At 54.0% G+C, this 18,888-nt stretch overlaps 1 protein-coding gene across 1 annotated transcript; it reads left to right on the top strand.

Moving 5' to 3' along the window:
• The first annotated feature begins 3,982 nt into the window (after positions 1–3,982).
• Positions 3,983–8,337, top strand: VPS37D (VPS37D subunit of ESCRT-I). The gene is made up of 4 exons (XM_034951422.4): positions 3,983–4,247; positions 5,571–5,742; positions 6,176–6,258; positions 7,171–8,337. Exons 1-4 carry the CDS (start codon positions 4,110–4,112, stop codon positions 7,531–7,533), a joined length of 756 nt encoding a protein of 251 aa, XP_034807313.1. The 5' UTR covers positions 3,983–4,109; the 3' UTR covers positions 7,534–8,337.
• The last annotated feature ends 10,551 nt before the right edge of the window (positions 8,338–18,888 follow it).

The following is an 18,888-nucleotide window of genomic DNA, read 5'->3' as shown; positions in this document are numbered from 1 at the left end:
GGTGATTCGCCCCACTTTGGCCTCCCAAAGTGCTGAAATTATAGGCGTGAGCCACGGTGCCCCTCCCAAGGCATCTTAAAGGAGTAAAGGAGACAGGTGAAAGTGAGACCCACAGCAAGGGTACCTGGGTTGGCTTTGGAATGAAGAGAGGTTGCCCTTCCTGGAGGCAGTAGGGAAGGAAGGGCTCTGGACAGAGGCAAAGAACATGCAGCCAGGCGCGGTGGCTCACGCCTGTAATCCCAGCACTTTGGGAGACCATGGTGCAAGGATCACTTGAGTCCAGGAGTTCAAGACCAGCCTGGACAATATAGGAAGTCCATATTGCTACAAAAAAATAAAAAATTAGCTGGGCACAGTGGCACAGGCCTGTAGTCCCAGCTACTGTGGAAGCTGAGGTGGGAGGATCCTTTGAGCCCAGGAGTTCGAGGCTACAGTGAGCTATGAACGAGCCACTGCATTCTTGCGTGGACAACACAATGAGACTGTCTCAAAAAAAAAAAAATAAAAGCAAAGATGTGGAGACAGGAACTGGCAGGAGAGTTATCTGCTGAGGGACAGGAGTGGGCTTGGTTGTCTGCGGAGTATGGGGAAGGTTTACAGGGGGCATTGTTGTGGGGTATTGAGGCTGAACAAAGGGGGATCAGTGAGAAAGAGGGGACAAGCTGAGGTAGGAACCTCCCATTGGCGCTGACCACTGCCTTTTAGGTTGAAGAAGGCTTGTAACACAAAGTGGGAGGGGCCGAGGGAGGGCTGGATAGAGGGAGTATCTAGGAGACCCCCGAACACTTAGTGAACACAATGGGCCCTGAGGAGGCAGAGCAAACTGGGGAGCTCAGAAAGGCTTACCAGAGAAGGTGACATTTGAGCTGGGCTTCAAAGGTGCAATAGGAGTTCTGAAATTGAAGGAGAAAATAATGGAACCAAAGAGAAGTCCACAGGCAAGGTAAGGGCTAAAATAAATGGTGAAAGGGGCCAGGCATGGTGGCTCACGCTTGTAATCCCAACACTTTGGGACACCGAGGCGGGTGGATCACTTGAGGTCAGGAGTTCAAGACCAACCTGGCCATCATGGTGAAAACCCCATCTCTACTAAAAACACACAAAAGAAGGCTGCACGCAGTGGCTCATGCCTGTAATCCCAGCACTTTGGGAGGCCGAGGTGGGCGGATCACGAGGTTAGGAGATCGAGACTATCCTGGCTAACATGGTGAAACCCTGTCTCTATTAAAAATACAAAAAATTAGCCGGGCTTGGGGGCGGGCGCCTGTAGTCCCAGCTACTTATGAGGCTGAGGCAGGAGAATGGTGTGAACCCAGGAGGCGGAGCTTGTAGTGAGCTGAGATCGTGTCACTGCACTCTGACCTGGGTAACAGAGTGAGACTCTGTCTCAAAAAAAAAAAAAAAAAAAATTACTCGGGCGTGGTGGCACATGTCTGTGATCCCAGCTACTCCGGAGGCTTAGGCAGGAGAATTGTTTGAACCTGGGTGGCAAAGATTGCAGTGACCTGAGATCACACCACTGACTCCAGCCTGGGCGACAGAGGGAGACTCTGTCTAAAAAGAAAGTGAAGGGACTGTGTGAGTCCAGAGGAAAAGGGAATAACCCCCTAGCCTGGGAAGGTGGAGAGGGCTTCCTGGAGGTGGTGATATTCCAGATGAGTCTTGAAGGGGAAAGCCAATTTTAGTTGTCGTAAAAATGTAGAAATGTTTTAAAAAAAAAGTAGAAGTGTTACTTTTATGGTCTGTCAACAAGGCTGTCCTGCCGCTTCTCCCAGACATTGGCACCATGCCTGCCCACCGTGCTATGGCTGGATAGGGAGAGTCCTTGCTCAGCTTTTCCCGCCCCTATGCCTTGGCTTATGGATTTCTGTTTGCTTTCATCATTTTCTCCTTCAACTTGAGAACTCCTATTCAACCTCTGAAACCCAGCTCAAATGCCACCTCCTCTGGTAAGCCTTCCTAATTGCTCTTTGTACTTTTGTAGCAGTGTATTAAGGTGGAACAAGCTCAGTTGTCGTTTTTGTTTTTTGAGACGGGGTCTTGCTCCGCTTCCCAGGCTGGAGTACAGTGGCAAAATCATAGGTCACTGCAGCCTCAACCTCCTGGGCTCAAGTGATCCTCCCACCTCAGCCTCCTGAGCAGCTGGGGCTACAGGCACGAACCACCACGGCCGGCTACTTTATTTTTTATGTTTGGCAGAGATGGGGGTCTCACTATGTTGCCCAGGCTGGGCCACTCATTGTCTGACTTAATTTCTGAGTGTCTATTTCCCGAGATGGGGACAATGGCTTAACCTATTTGTAAAGACAAGGTACAGGACATATCGGGGATCACATGGGAATCACAAAGCCATCATGGGGTGACACCTGCCATTTGTCTTATACTAGAATTAGTTGAGTGGGAATTGGGACTCTGCCTTAATCCATGAACTCCCTGAGGGCAGGGACAGTGTCCCCACAGGGCCTAGCCCAGTGTTCAGCGCAGAGCGGCATCGTATGCTCTGTGGACACTGTACAAATGAGAAGAAACGGGACTGTATCATTTACCTGTAATGTGACTTTGGGGAGGCGACATCATCTCTTTTTTTTCTTTGTGTGAGACGGAGCACAGAGTCTCTGTCGCCCAGGCTGGAGTGGAGTGGTGCTATCTCGGCTCACTACAACCTCCGCCTCCCAGGTTCAAGCGATTCTCCTGCCTCAGCCACCCGAGTAGCTGGAATTACAGGCGCACACCACCACGCCCTGCTAATTTTTGTTGGTCAGGTTGGTCTCAAACTTCTGACCTCAAATGATTCACCCACCTTGGACTCCCAAAGTGCTGGGATTACAGGCATGGACTACCGTGCCCGGCCTCTGTGATGCTCCTGCATGTCTAAAATAACAAGTGGGTATTGACCTACTATGTGTATTCATTATAACATTGCTAGCCATATCACTATCCCTCAGCATTTTAATTTTACTTTTATAGAGATGGGGTCTTGCTGTGTTGCCCAGGCTGGTCTCAAAACTGAGCTCAAGCAATCTCCCACCTCTGCCTCCTGAGTAGCTAGGACTACAGACGCATGCCACCATGTCCGGATACTTTTAAAAAGCATTTTAATACTTTTAAAAATTGTTCTTTTCACTTTTTTTTTTTTTTTTGAGACGGAGTCTCGCTCTGTCACCCAGCCTGGAGTGCAGTGGCGCGATCTCCGCTGACTGCAAGCTCCACCTCCCGGGTTCACGCCATTCTCCTGCCTCAGCCTCCCGAGTAGCTGGGACTACAGGCGCCCGCCACCACGCCCGGCTAATTTTTTTTTGTATTTTTAGTAGAGACGGGGTTTCACCATGTTAGCCAGGATGGTCTCGATCTCCTGACCTCGTGATCCGCCCGCCTCGGCCTCCCAAAGTGCTGGGATTACAGGCGTGAGCCACCGCGCCCGGCCTCTTTTCACCCTTTTGACAATTTTTAAATTTTTTAAAATAGAGACGGGGGTCTTGTTATGTTGCCCAGGCTGGTCTCAAACTCCTGGCCTCAAGCGATCCTCCCTTCTCGGTCTCCCAAATCGCTGGAATTACAGGAGAGAGCCACCGCGCCCGGCCAGCAAGTCAGCGCTCACCATCTCCAACCCCATTTTACAGAAGAGAAAACGGAGGCTTGGGGAGGGCTGCAAGGCAGGAGCCCTTGGCGCCCGGCCAAAGTCAGAAATTTGTTGTTGCCATCCGAGGGGAAAACGTGCACGGGCTCTGCAAATTGTAACCGCCCGGGGTGGGAGAGTCCGTGCCTGGGGGCGTGGTGAGCCAGGGCCAGTGCTGGGGCGCAGAGCAGGGTGGCTCAGATTCCGGGAGGGGCGGGGAGATCGGGTTGCTGGGCGATCCTGGGGTGCTGGAGGCGGCGCGGCGCGGCTGGGGCGGGGAGGGGTGCGGCCAGCCCCCTCCCTGCCCCACCCCCAGCCCCGGCGCCGCGTCTCCTTTAAGAGCGGGAGGGGCGCCCCCTGGCGGCGGAGCGGTGCGTGCGGCCGGAGCCGGAGCGGATCCTGGAGCCGGAGCGGAGCGGAGCGGAGCGGAGCCGGGGCGGAGCGGGCCGAGCGGGCCGAGCCAGCAGCCGAGCTGGGGGCGCGGGCGGGCGGCATGTACCGGGCCCGGGCGGCGCGGGCGGGGCCGGAGCCCGGCAGCCCGGGGCGCTTTGGGATCCTCAGCACCGGGCAGCTCCGGGACCTGCTTCAGGATGAGCCCAAGCTGGACCGGATCGTGCGGCTCAGCAGGAAGGTAGCGCGGGGGGCTCGGGCGGGGGGCGCGGGGGACGGGCAGCGGCCTGCGGGACCTGCCGCCCGAGCAAAGGGCCGCGCGGGCCGGGCCGCGGGGCCGCCCGTGGGCGCGGAGCCTGGCACGTACGAGTGGGCCCCGCGGAGCCACCCCCGGGGGAGGGGGCGCTTGGAGCTGGCCTGGGGCGGGTGGGGCGCCGGGGACCCGAGGGGGGCGCCTGTGCACCCCCAGGATGGCCGCGAGGCGTGTCCTACAGCGGATGCTCCGGGGAGGTGTGTTCCGGGGGGCTGTGTTGTGGGGGGCCCTGGCTCGCACACCCACGTTCTGTAAGGGCCAGAAAGAGGAGGCGCCTTCCACTGGGAGAACTAGGGGCCTGTCTGACACCTGGAGGGGCCGTTGGGGGTTCACGCATTCTGGGGGCGCAAGAGGGGGCTTTGTGCCTGGCGTTGGGGAGGGGTGCTGGAAGCTGCCGTGTGTATTGCATAGGCCACCGTAAGAGAAAGTTGTATATTTCACGGGAGATAGGCCCGGGCTGGTTGTCTGTGGGGGGCAGAAAGGGAAAGTGTGTGTTGAAAGCAGGCAGGCGAGGAGGGGCTTGTGCATCCCACAAGGGACAGATGGAGGGGAGTGCGTTCTCCAGGGGCAGGGAGGGGAGGCTGGGCCCTGCTAGAGACAAGGAAAAAGCCTTCTCCAGGGCCGGGGCTGCTGTAAGCCCGGAGCAGGGAGGAAAAGGGGGTGTGTATTCTTTGGGGTGTGAGGATTCCACTGGAGGCAGAGGAAGGGGTGGGAAGGGAAGAGAGGGTGACCCGAGGGGGTGCTGTGAGGGGACGGGGTGCAGACACCCCTCTGGAGAGGATGAGCAGGGGGTGGGAGTGTTTTCGGTGCAAACACCTGAGGAGGAAACAGACAAAGGCCTAGAGTGAGAGGGAAGCTGTCCATGCATGGAAAATGGGGCAGAGGAGGGAGGGGCACTCCTCCGGGACCTGAGCAGACATATTAATTGAAAAATTAAAAATTAACTAACATTTGTAGAGGCCTTTATAGTTTTCCTCACTTAAGTCTCTCAACAACCCCGTAAGGTGGATGTTTTTAACTCGATTTGTAAAAGAGGAAACTGAGGCCAGAGAGGGAGCTCAGGGCAGAGCCAGGCCTGGTCCCGGCCTGTCGTCGTCCCTTCACCTGTTGGGTTCGCCACCCTGAAGGCTGGTGCCTGACAGGTGCCTTTGGCCTGGCCCTCAGGCACGGTCGCCCAGTAGGGTGGACAGGGCAGTAGGGTGGACAGGGCAGATCCCCTGAGCGGGCCTCTTAGCTCCTCTCTGCCGGCAGTTCCAGGGCCTGCAGCTTGAGCGTGAGGCCTGCCTGGCCTCCAACTACGCGCTGGCCAAGGAGAACCTGGCCCTGCGGCCCCGCCTGGAGATGGGCCGGGCTGCCCTGGCCATCAAATACCAGGAGCTTCGTGAGGTGGCCGAGAACTGTGCGGACAAGCTGCAGCGACTGGGTGAGGGCACGTCTGGGAGAACCCCCTGGGGCTGGTGGGGGCAGTTGGCCATCCATCCGGTGGGTTGGCCTTGGGAAGTGCCAGGCTCTGATGGATGGGAGTTGGGCGGACCTGCTCCTGGCTTGCTGGGCAGTAGAGTTGAGGAAGTGAGAGGAAGTGGGGAGGGTTGGGTGGGAGAAAGGGGACCCAATACGCCAGGTCCCCCTGAGATGCTGAGGGGGACAAAGCCTCCCCTGTCTCTTTTGTACTAGGACAAGGGGCAGAAACTTGGTAGGGGCCGGATCCACAAAGCGGTCACATGGGCACGGTACAGATGAGGAAACTGAGGCTCTAGACCAGGGGAAATGGAAATATAGAATCACATGGGGTCAGCGGGAGAGTGCAAGCCCGGGGCCCTGGCCTGTCTGTCACTCTGTCCCTCTGTGGCCCTCAGAGGAGAGCATGCATCGCTGGAGTCCCCACTGCGCGCTGGGCTGGCTGCAGGCTGAGCTAGAAGAGGCGGAGCAGGAGGCAGAGGTGAGGGGAGGGGTGGCTGGGGCTGGGGGCCAGGAGGGAGACCCATTCTCTGCCACCCCCTGGCTCATTCTTACACCTCAGGCTGGGGAGCCCCTCCTCTGGGAAGTCCACCCTGAATGCCTGGCGCATGCGAGAGCCTAGCATTGCTGTCCACCAGCACTGGACAGCCAGCAGGGCTCACTTTCCTACCTGTGAATTTTTTTCGGGCTCCCCTGTGACTGGGCCAGGGCAGCGTGGATCTGGGGCTACAGAGGAGCTGGGGCAGACTTTGTGCTGGGTTGGGAGTGCAGCGATCAGTGAGCTGAAGGTGGTGGGCTCCCGAAGGACATGTTAAGTCTATACTTCACATGTGTCCCTGCCTCTGCTCCTGCCTCATCTCTGATCCAGCAGGTCTGGTGATGGCATCCTTATTTTAGAAGTTAGGGCCGGGCACAGTGGCTCACGCCTTTAATCCCAGCACTTTGGGCGTCTGAGGCTGGTGGATCACCTGAGGTCAGGAGTTCGAGACCAGCCTGACCAACATGGTGAAACCCCGTCTCTACAAAATACAAAAAAAAATTAGCCGGGCGTGGTGGTGCATGTCTGTCATCTCAGCTACTTGGGAGGCTGAGGCAGGAGAATTGCTTGAACCTGGGAGGTGGAGGTTGCAGTGAGCTGAGATCGCGCCACTGCACTCCAGCCTGGGCCACAGTGAGACTCTGTCTCAGAAAAAAAAAAAAAAAAGTGGGAGGACATTTGTCTGCAGTTCACTTAGCAAGTAATCGGAGGCAGGCCCAGGCTGGAACACAGGTCCCCTGTCCCCCAGCTGAGGGGTGATCACCATGGGGAGGGCCTCAAGGTGGGAAGGAGTGAGGACCAGTCCCCAGTCTGTGGTCGTGCCCCTCCCAAGCCTTCCCTTCCCTCCCGGCCCAGGAGCAGATGGAGCAGCTGCTGCTCGGGGAGCAAAGCCTGGAGGCCTTCCTGCCTGCCTTCCAGCGTGGCCGCGCCCTGGCCCACCTGAGGCGGACGCAGGCAGAGAAGCTGCAGGAGCTGCTGCGGCGTCGGGAGCGTTCTGCCCAGCCGGCCCCGACCTCGGCTGCTGATCCCCCCAAATCCTTCCCGGCTGCAGCTGTCCTGCCCACTGGGGCCGCCCGGGGGCCACCAGCAGTGCCCCGGAGCCTGCCCCCCTTGGACTCCCGCCCAGTGCCCCCACTGAAGGGCTCCCCTGGGTGCCCCCTCGGCCCGGCCCCCCTGCTGAGCCCTCGGCCCTCGCAGCCAGAGCCCCCCCACCGGTAGGATCCACGGTGCGGCCCCCCAGTTGGGGGGCCTAGACAAACTTGATGCGTGGCTCCTCCTCCTCCCCCACTGTCTGGGTGGGGGGAGGGGCAGGCCCCTCCCCCTGGCCTCAGGCAGGCCCTGGCCCTGGAGGCTGAGCTGGGGAGGAGGGTCCCCTGGAAGAGGCCCGAGATGGGGCTGGGGGTGGGTGGGCAGGGCTTTATGCCTCTGGCGCTGAAGACACCCTGCCTTTTTTGTTTCCGTGCCCCGGGGCCTCTAGGGTGATGGACCAGCCCCATTAAAGAACTTGACTCACCTACAGGGGCCTGGGAAGATGCCTGGGTCCCCTAGGGGCCTTGCCAAGGGGACCTGTCGCACCCCACCACTCCACTGGGCTCGCACAACGCCAAGGCCGCCAGGAGTGTTTTACATCATGTCCTGAGCCTACCTTTCCCCCAAATTCTGGGGCCCACGGCCTAGGAGCCAGGTGATCAGGCCTCGGCTGTGGGGCCAGGGACACCATGGCCCTGGGGCTACTACGTGTCCACACATGCTCCAGACCCTGGGGCTACTACGTGTCCACACATGCTCCAGACCCTGGGGCTACTACGTGTCCACACATGCTCCAGACCCTGGGGCAAGGTAGGCCAGGGGCTTCTGACCTGCGCAGGTGAGAGTGGGCCATCCCCAGGAAAGACCATTCTGTATTTTTCTGTCCCTGTCTCCTTAGAATGGAAGCTTTTTGAGGGCAGGTCCTTGTCTTTGTACGTTCTGTCCCCAGCCCCGCCTCTTAGGGGCCGTCAATAAATGTGATGATGAGGATGACGATGCTGCCCGACTCCTCTCTGCTGTTGCAGCCTCCACAGCTCAGCTCCTGTGCTTCCACTTCCTACTTTTGAGATGCTCTCCCCTCCTTTCTGCCCATGCAAAGCCCAGCTGTCCGGGTCCAACACCACCGCTGCCTCTTCCATGAAGCCTTCTCTGATTACCAACCCGTGAGAGCCTTTCCTAAATCTTAACTTCCCGGCACTTCCGGTCAGAAGCGCTCACTGCTCCATCTTGGTTCTCCAATTGCCTCACCTGTACACATCTTTTCCTGGGTTGCCCATAAGCCCAATCGGGATGGTACCTGGTCTTCTCTGGCCTGCCAAATGACGGTCCCCACGGAGTGATGGAGGGCATTTTGCAGGACTGATGGCATCTGTCCTCAGCCAGGGGGAACGCTAGATGCCAGTTTGGCTGATGATTGTGGAACAAGGAGGTGGGATATACCCTGGGTCAGCTTAGGTCAAGTCCAATGAGATGCAGTTTGGCAGGGAGGCGTGGAAGTTCTTGCAAACAAAAGGGGACAGTCACAGTGTTGTGGAAGCCTACAAAGCTAATATGGTGTTGGTCCATGTTAATAAGGACATAACTATCTGGAAAGAGGGAGGTGTTGGGGTAGCTTTGCTTTTCACTTAAGTTTTTTACTGGAAGAGGGGCCCCTCCCCCCACCCGCCCCAAATGGCACCTTTGGAGAAACAAGGATGAGAAAGAACAGTCAGTGAGGAACAGTTGAGGGATCTGTTTGAAATGTGTGTTTCTGTGTGATGTTGAGCCTTTGAATCTCTAAAGGGTTGGGTCACCTAGAACCAGAGGTTAAAGCCAAGACCAGTGGGTGGGAACCACAGGTCAAAGCTAAGACCAATCGGTGGAAACCGTAAGGGGCCGGATTTTGGCTCCGTTTGAGGCTCTTAAATTAGGGATGAGGCCAGGAGCGGTGGCTCATGCCTGTAATCCCAGCACTTTGGGAGGCCAAGGTGGGTGGATCACCTGAGGTCAGTAGTTCAAGACCAGCCTGGCCAACATGGCGAAAACTCATCTCTACTAAAAATACAAAAATTGGCCAGGCATGGTGGTAGGGACTTGTAATCCCAGCTACTCAGGAGGCTGAGGCAGGAGAATTGCTTGAACCCGGGAGGCAGAGGTTGCAGTGGGCCGAGATCACGCCACTGCACTCCAGCCTGGGCGACAAAAGTGAAACTCCGTCCCCCCATCCAAAAAAAAAGTTAGGGGTGTTCTGTGAGGTGGATGGTCCCCATCCCTGACGATGTGGGGGCAGCAACTGCTTGATGGGCTTTTTAGAGATGTCGGCTGTAGCTAGAGGGATTGGGCTGTGGGAGCTTTAGAGCCTCAGGCCTAGACAGTCAGAGTGCCCCCCTAGTACAGGCACAGTTTAAGCACTGAGAGTGCCCACTTTAGAACCTCCATCCCACCTTGGTCTTGGTTCTACTGTCTTCACTGCTGGCACTTCAGCTGCTGGAGGCCAAGGGACACCAGAACCGCTGAGTTCCTGCTGATATGACCAAAGACTGAGCAGCCTTGGAAGACCTCTCCCCCATGCTCTCCTTCTCAGCACAGTCTGGGGCAGGATGGGCCCCTCCTGCTCTGGCTTCCCGTTCCTGGTCCAAGCTTCCAGGGTGCAAAGCAGTCCATTCCCACGAAAAAGTACCTTTGTCCCATTTTTCTGAAAATGCATGGTTCCCTGCTGTTTTTTCTGTTTTGTTTTTTTTTTTTTTTTGCTTTTTGTTTTTTTTTGAGACGGAGTTTCGCTCTTCTCACCCAGGCTGGAGTGCAATGGAGCGATCTCGGCTCACTGGAACCTCCGCCTCCCACGTTTAAGCCATTCTCCTGCCTCAGACTCCCGAGTAGCTGGTATTACAGGCATGTGTCACCAAGCCCGGCTAATTTTGTATTTTTAGTAGAGACGGGGTTTCTCCATGTTGGTCAGGCTGGTCTGAAACTCCTGACCTCAGGTGATCTGCCCGCCTTGGCCTCCCAAAGTGCTGGGATTACAGGCGTGAGCCACCGCACCTGGCTTTTTTTTTTTTTTTTTTTTTTTTTGAGACGGAGTCTCGCTCTGTCGCCCAGGCTGGAGTGCAGTGGCGCGATCTCGGCTCACTGCAAGCTCCGCCTCCCGGGTTCACGCCATTCTCCTGCCTCAGCCTCCCGAGTAGCTGGGACTACAGGCGCCCGCTACCACGCCCGGCTAATTTTTTGTATTTTTAGTAGAGACGGGGTTTCACCGTGTTAGCCAGGATGGTCTCGATCTCCTGACCTCGTGATCCGCCCGCCTCGGCCTCCCAAAGTGCTGGGATTACAGGCGTGAGCCACCGCGCCCGGCCCTTTTTTTTTTTTGAGACGGAGTCTCGCTGTTTCGCCCAGGCTGGAGTGCAGTGGCGCGATCTCGGCTCACTGCAGGCTCCACCTCCTGGGTCCATGCCATTCTCCTGCCTCAGCCTCCTGAGTAGCTGGGACTACAGGCGCCTGCCACCATGCCTGGCTAATTATAATTATTTTTGTATTTTTAGTAGAGACGGGGTTTCACCATGTTAGCCAGGATGGTCTCGATCTCCTGACCTCGTGATCCGCCCGCCTCAGCCTCCCAAAGTGCTGGGATCACAGGTGTAAGCCACAGTGCCCGGTCCCCACTTTTTTTTTTTTTTTTTTTGGCTCTCCTTCATGATTGACTTGGTGTAGAGTTTGCAACCAAAAAGTAAAAAGGGGCAAAGGTTGGGCAGGTCTGGACCTTTCTCCACTATCATGAATTGGGGAGCAGCCTTTAGAAGGCAGCAGCTACCAGGTTGAGCCTCCCCTCCTCAGGGTAGGTAAGAAGCAGAGAAAGTTGAGACATGGACAAGAGAGGGACTAGGAAGAAGTGTTACCATGGGAACCAGATGGGGTCCTTCAGAAGGCCTCCCACACACCTTGTCTTGCACAGAGCTGATTCTGCTTTAGAGGGGCAGGGAGTGAGACCCCTCTGTGTTCAGCTCCAGCCTGAAAATGATCGGAGGCAGGTGAGGATGGACACCACCAGAGTGGAGTGGGCCCAGTTCTGGGTGGGCCATGGAAAGGCTTACAGTTGGATAGTTTGAAAAATCATTAACCCCTTTTGCTTGAAGGTACATGGAATGTTCAGGAAGGTTCTGGAATGTTCTGGAAGGTGCAGCACTCTGGGCCCTTCCTTTTGCCTAAAACCTTCTTGAACTTGCTGCTTCTAGATTCAGGGGGCCCCAGGAATGTTCCTGGCTGTGATCTGTGAGAGAAAACAAACTTGAGGGTCTGCATCAGGGGGCTCATGAGAAAGGTCCTACCTATTAGATACCATTTTGCTTTTACAAAACAAAACCAAAGAAGTCTCCAAATAAAACTCCCACCCCTTTTAATAAAAACAGAGCTCCCTGTTCCTCAAGAAAGTCTATTATGTACACCTCCTTGTTTGTGAATCACTAGCTTCTGCATTTTTCTAACCTTCCCCCTCTTGGTTTCCAAATATGAAACATAGTAACATTAAATGTGCTTTTTCTTTTTTCTAACCAATCAAGGCTCACTGAGCTAAGCAGGCTCCAACCAGTGTGGGCTCAAACCTTCACCACTGAATCGTGTAGTCCCTGCAAAGCCATGGCTAAGAGCTTGCCCCTGACCTCCAAGGCTAGAGAATCGAATGGTTTCTAAGAGACCCAGTTGGACTTGCTGCAGGTTTATCCCAGTGTATACGGGGATTTTACACAAAAGACTGAGTGAAGGAACTGGTGTTACTGTACCAAAGGGCCTCTGGTTGTGTCTAAGCTTATCATTGCTGTAGACCTCTGGAGAGATTCCCCTTGTCCCACAATGAAAATAAGATTTCACTCAACCTCCCTACATAAAGTGCAGGCTCTTGCAGCAACATACAATATAAGAATTTGCAAACTCAAATGCCTACAGGGGCCAGGAAGGTGACACAGAGGTGCAAAGTAGTCCCTTTCCAGGAAGAAATTCTCCTGCCCCTATTCTTCTGAAAATGCATGGTACCTTTTTACTTTTTTGCTTTCCCTCTTGATGGACATGGGGTACAGAAATGTTTTTCTGCTATGGGAAAAACGGTGCAAGTGTGTAGATAAAAGGCCTTTTACACTTCACCCCTGTTGGTGGAAGTGCAGCAAATTGGGGAGTGATGTCTCATCTAAATGGACAAAAATTTTTTTTGTTGTCTTTTTCTGAGACAGGGTCTTGGTCTGTCACCTAGGCTGGAGTGCAGTTATGTGATCATAGCTTACTTGAAATCTCAACCTCCCAGGCTCAAGCCATCCTCCCACCTCAGCTTCCCAAGTAGCTGAGACTACAGGTGTGCGCCACCACGCTTGGCTAATTTTTGTATTTTTTGTAGAGATGGGGTTTTGCCATGCTGCCCAGGCTGGTCCCGAACTCCTGGGCTCAAGGGATCCGCCTACCTTGGCCTCCCAAAGTGCTGGGATTACAGGCGTGCACTACCGCACCTGGCCTCAAAGGGGAAATGCTACTGAGCTTCTCCCACAGCGCTAATGCAGGTACGTGAACTGAATGGTGGCAGATTTTCTTTTTTTTTTTTTTTTTCAAATGGAGTTTCACTCTTGTTGCCCAGGCTGGAGTGCAATGGCGCTATCTCGGCTCACTGTAACCTCTCCCTCCCGGCTTCAAGTGATTCTCCTGCCTCAGCCTCCTGAGTAGCTGGGATTACCGGCGTGCACCACCACATCCGGCTGATTTTTTTGTATTTTTAGTAGCGATGGGGTTTCTCCATGTTGGTCAGGCTAGGCTTGAACTCCTGATCTCAGGTGATCCACCCGCCTCGGCCTCCCAAAGTGCTGGGATTACAGGCATGAGCCACTGCGCCCGGCAGATTTTCTCATTTTTTGAGAGATTAGAAATCTGTTTTTATGGGGGCGGTGGCTCATGCCTATAATCTCAGCAGTTTCAGAGGCTGAGGAGGGTGGATCACTTGAGGTCAGGAGTTTGAGACCAGCCTGGCCAACACGGCAAAACCCTGTCTCTACTAAAAATACAAAAATTAACCAGGCGTAGTGGCATGTGCCTGTAATCCCAGCTACTTGGGAGGCTGAGGCAGGAGAATCACTTGAACCTAGGAGGTGGAGGTTGCAGTGAGCTGAGATTGCACCACTGCACTCCAGCCTGGGGGGACAGAGCAAGACTCTGCCTCAAAAAAAAAAAATCGGTTTTTATGCCCAAATTTTGAATGTTGGGTAAAGTTGTTTTAGGACACTGTGCCAGCCAAATACTGTCTGCAAGGTGACTGTGGCCTGTGAACCCCAAATCCCAGTCTGCTCTTTATACTCCTCAAACAGGCCTTCCCCGCCATTTTTTTTTTTCCTGAGATGGAGTCTCACTCTGTCACCCAGGCTGGAGTGCAGTGTCATGATCTTGGCTCACTGCAACCTCCGCCTCCTGGGTTCAAGCTATCCTCCCACCTTGGCCTCCTGAGTAGCTAGGATTACAGGTGTGCGCCACCATGCCTAGCTAATTTTTTTTTTTTTTTGAGATGGAGTCTCACTCTGTCACCAGGCTGGACTGCAGTGGCACAATCTCGGCTCACTGCAACCTCTGTCTCCTGGGTTCAAACGATTCTCCTGCCTCAGCCTCCCGAGTAGCTGGGACTACAGACGCGCGCCACCACGCCCAGCTAATTTTTTGTATTTTTAGTAGAGATGGGGTTTCACCATGTTGGCCAGGATGGTCTTGATCTCTTGACCTCGTGATCCGCACACCTCGGCCTCCCAAAGTGCTGGGATAACAGGCGTGAGCCACCGCGCCCAGCCAATGTTTTTTTTTTTTTTTTTTGAGATGGAGTCTTGCTTTGTCGCCCAGGCTGGAGTGCAGTGGTGCGATCTTGGCTCACTACAACCTCCGCCTCCCAGGTTCAAGCGATTCTCCTGCCTCAGCTCCTGAGTAGCTGGGATTACAGGCACCCACCATCATGCCCGGCTAATTTTTATATTTTTGTAGAGACGGGGTTTCACCATGTTGGCCAGACTGGTCTTGAACTCCTGACCTCAAGTGAACCGCCCACCTCAGCCTCCCGAAGTGCTGAGATTACAGGTGCGAGCCACCACGCCTGGCCATTTTTTTGTGTGTGTGTTTATAGTAGAGACAGGGTTTCACTATGTTGGCCAAGCTGGTCTTGAACTTCTGACCTCAAGTGATCTGCCTGCCTCGGCCTCCTAAAGTGCTGGGATTACAGGCATGAGCCACTGCGCCCGGCAGATTTTCTCATTTTTTGAGAGATTAGAAATCTGTTTTTATGGGGGCGGTGGCTCATGCCTATAATCTCAGCAGTTTCAGAGGCTGAGGAGGGTGGATCACTTGAGGTCAGGAGTTTGAGACCAGCCTGGCCAACACGGCAAAACCCTGTCTCTACTAAAAATACAAAAATTAACCAGGCGTAGTGGCATGTGCCTGTAAGCCCAGCTACTTGGGAGGCTGAGGCAGGAGAATCACTTGAACCTAGGAGGTGGAGGTTGCAGTGAGCTGAGATTGCAGCACTGCACTCCAGCCTGGGGGGACAGAGCAAGACTCTGCCTCAAAAAAAAAAAATTGGTTTTTATGCCCAAATTTTGAATGTTGGGTAAAGTTGTTTTAGGACACTGTGCCAGCCAAATACTGTCTGCAAGGTGACTGTGGCCTGTGAACCCCAAATCCCAGTCTGCTCTTTATACTCCTCAAACAGGCCTTCCCCGCCATTTTTTTTTTTTCTGAGATGGAGTCTCACTCTGTCACCCAGGCTGGAGTGCAGTGTCATGATCTTGGCTCACTGCAACCTCCGCCTCCTGGGTTCAAGCTATCCTCCCACCTTGGCCTCCTGAGTAGCTAGGATTACAGGTGTGCGCCACCATGCCTAGCTAATTTTTTTTTTTTTTTGAGATGGAGTCTCGCTCTGTCACCAGGCTGGACTGCAGTGGCACAATCTCGGCTCACTGCAACCTCTGTCTCCTGGGTTCAAACGATTCTCCTGCCTCAGCCTCCTGAGTAGCTGGGACTACAGACGCGCGCCACCACGCCCAGCTAATTTTTTGTATTTTTAGTAGAGATGGGGTTTCACCATGTTGGCCAGGATGGTCTTGATCTCTTGACCTCGTGATCCACACACCTCGGCCTCCCAAAGTGCTGGGATAACAGGCGTGAGCCACCGCGCCCAGCCAATGTTTTTTTTTTTTTTTGAGATGGAGTCTTGCTTTGTCGCCCAGGCTGGAGTGCAGTGGTGCGATCTTGGCTCACTACAACCTCCGCCTCCCAGGTTCAAGCGATTCTCCTGCCTCAGCTCCTGAGTAGCTGGGATTACAGGCACCCACCATCATGCCCGGCTAATTTTTATATTTTTGTAGAGACGGGGTTTCACCATGTTGGCCAGACTGGTCTTGAACTCCTGACCTCAAGTGATCCGCCCACCTCAGCCTCCCTAAGTGCTGAGATTACAGGTGCGAGCCACCACGCCTGGCCATTTTTTTGTGTGTGTGTTTATAGTAGAGACAGGGTTTCACTATGTTGGCCAAGCTGGTCTTGAACTTCTGACCTCAAGTGATCTGCCTGCCTCGGCCTCCGAAAGTGCTGGGATTACAGGCAAGAGCCACCGTGCCAGGCCCTGAAACATGCCTTCTTTTGTCTAAAGTGGCTGTCCCCTCTCAGGGCTGAGGATGTGAATTTTGAAGGGACAAGGGTAGGATGGGAGAGCCAACCAACCACAAGACTAGTGACAGGACCCTAGCCTTAAGAGACACTGGTGAGGTGGCTAGATCCATAGCGATGCTGTGACTTCAGGACAGATAGTGAGAGATAGCTCTCTGCATGCGTTGAGCATGTTTGGCCTTCGCAAGGTCTTGAGATCCAGGCTCAGCTCTCACCATGGTTTGCACACATTAACAGAGGGAGACTCAGCTGCTTTGCACAAAACCACGATGGCTGCAAGCTGGACCTCGGAGCTGAGCTGCTGAGGGCAGGCTAAGGTAGGTCTTCTCCCATGATGTTGTTTTTCCTTTTTTTTTTTGAGACGGAGTTTCACTCTTTTTGCCCAGGCTGGAGTGCAACGGCGTGATCTCGGCTCACTGCAACCTCTGCTTCCCAGGTTCAAGTGATTCTCCTGCCTCAGCCTCCCAAGTAGCTGGGATTACAGGCATGCACCACCACACCCAGGTAATTTTGTATTTTTTAAAAGTAGAGACGGGGTTTCTGCATGTTCGTCAGGCTGGTCTCGAACTCCTGACCTCAGGTGATCCACCCGCCTTGGCCTCCCAAAGTGCTGGGATTACAGAGGTGAGCCACCGTGCCCGGCCTGTTTTTCTTTTCAGAGATGAGGTCTTGCTGTGTTGCCCAGCTGAAGTGCAGTAGCTATTCGTAGGCGAGATCTTTGTACACTAGTCTTGGACTCCTGGGCTCAAGCGATCCTCCTGCCTCAGCCTCCCAAGTAACTGGGACCACAGGTGTGTGCCATTGTGCTGGGCTTTCCCTCATGATCTTCCCCATGGGCAGGTGGCAGTGTGTGACTTCATCATGGCGCTGAGGAACTGAGAGTAGGCAAAGGCCAGGACAGGGCCCGCTTTTCTAGTGCACTGAATTCCAGAGTGTGGACTGAGGTAGCACCACCACTTATCAGCCGTCCCTCTCTCAGCCTGTTTGCATGGGGTCTGGCGACCTTCCAGGAAGCCCAACAGTTTGAAACACAGACCTCTTCCATTTCCAAAAAAGGGTGTGTTGGTGGCCACTCCAAGTCAATCGTGACCCAGTAGGACAGCTCTGTGGCCTAAGGTAAGCTATTCCTAATCAATTTGGCTCATACAGAGGTGCACTCAATGAATGAAATGCCAGAACCTCAGAAGGAAGAGGGAGAAAGCCTACCTCCTCAACACTGGGATCTGTAAAGGGTCATCTCACCCAGCAATAAATAAAGGGCAACAGAAGGGAAAAAGCAGTTTGGCTCAGGAGAAATAAAGTCCCATTCAAGCCCAAAGACACCACCACAATTACCTAGACCTGTGCGCCTTTGGTTCCTGTCTTGTGGCCTCTGTCTCCCCATTTAGGAACCATGCCTGCTGCTCACTCGGCCTCGTGCTATACCAGTAACCCCCTCCCCACCCCACTGAGCACAGCCTGGGCCAGGCTGGGCCCCTTTACCCTATTCTCCCATCCTAGGTCCAAACTTCTAGGGAGTTTTGTTTCAGTTTGTGAAAAAGAAAAAGGATTAAGGCTGGGCATGTCTGAGCCATCCTCCACAACCAGGAATTATGGAATAGCCCCTAGAAGGCAGGGGCTAAGGTCATGGCCGAGTTCAGCCTCCACTTGCCAGGTAGCAGCAGAGAAAGAAAAGACTCAAGCCAATCTGAGTGGGTGGGGGGAAAATGTGACCATGGGAACCTTTTGGGGGTCCTTCAAAAAGCCTCCCACACATTTTCCTTTCCATGAAGAGCACAGGCTCAGTTTCAGGGCAGGCAGGGAGTGGGGTCCCTCAGGCATTAGCTCTGGCCTACAAAACCCTGAGGCATAAAGGGATGACATTACGGAGTAGGCCTTGTGCTGAGTCAGGGGAGAGGCTTAGGATTGGATGATGGTTAGTAAACCTTATAGAATACTTTGCTTAGAGTTTCATGGAATGTCCCAGAAGTTTACCTTAGTCTGGACCCACCCCCAGTCTGAACCTTCTGGAATTTTCTATGTACCCCAGATTCCGGGGCTCACAGGGAACGTTCCTGGCTGGGATCTTGACTGAGAAAACAAACTTCAGAGGTCTATCTCAAGGAGCCCATGCTATTAGACCACTAGTGCTTTACAAACCCACATCGAAAGGAGGCCACCTGTTTCGCTAGAACAAAAAGCCCTTACCCCACTGTTTCTGTCGTGCCTGCTTTACTGGTTGAGAAGCACTAGTTTCAGAACATTTTGCTAAACTCCACTTCGTGCAGTTTGTTTTTCCAGAAAAAAGAAACTCCACTTCCTGCAGTTTTGTTTTTCCAGAAAAAAGTCTCTGTCCTGTTTTCTAAATATGAAACATAGTAACAATAAATTTCTTTTAAAAAGTACATATCCCCTTCCCCCAAGTCCAGGCTCACTGAGCCAAACAGGTCTGAACCAGATTGGGCTCAAATCTTTTTTTTTCTTTTTCTTTTTTTTTTTTTTTGAGATAGGGTCTAGCTTTGTAGCCCAGGCTGGAATGCAGTGGCAGGATCGCAGCTCACTGCAACCACGACCTCTCAGGCTCAAGCGATTCTCCCACCTTAGCCTCCTGAGTAGCTGGAACTACAGGCACTTGCCACACCCGGCTAATTTTTGTGATTTTTGTAGAGATGGGGTTTTGCGGTGTTGCCCAGGCTGGTCTCCAACTCCCGAGGTCAAGTGATCCACCCGCCTTGGGTGGATCCCAAAGTGTTGTGCCAGGCCCCAGATCTTCATTACTGCATCATATGATCACTGCAAAGCCTTGAGTAGGGGCATACCCCCAACCTCTGAGGCAAGAGACAATCAATGGTTTCCCTTTTTTTTTTTCCCCCTTTTCAGGCTAGATTGGCACAATGATGGAATGGTTTTCAAGAGGCC

The sequence above is a fragment of the Pan paniscus genome, chromosome 6 (genome assembly GCF_029289425.2).
Source record: "Pan paniscus chromosome 6, NHGRI_mPanPan1-v2.0_pri, whole genome shotgun sequence".
Lineage (NCBI taxonomy): Eukaryota > Metazoa > Chordata > Mammalia > Primates > Hominidae > Pan > Pan paniscus.
Note: the sequence above shows the minus strand (reverse complement) of the source record. Positions and strands in the feature narration are given on the sequence as shown.

Excerpts from the sequence above, each read along its gene's own strand:
- VPS37D (XM_034951422.4), top strand. The coding sequence starts at position 4,110 with ATGTACCGGGCCCGGGCGGCGCGGGCGGGGCCGGAGCCCGGCAGCCCG. Across the intron at positions 4,248-5,570 it reads TCGTGCGGCTCAGCAGGAAG|TTCCAGGGCCTGCAGCTTGA; the intron begins GTAGCGCGGGGG and ends CTCTGCCGGCAG. Across the intron at positions 6,259-7,170 it reads AGGCGGAGCAGGAGGCAGAG|GAGCAGATGGAGCAGCTGCT; the intron begins GTGAGGGGAGGG and ends CTCCCGGCCCAG.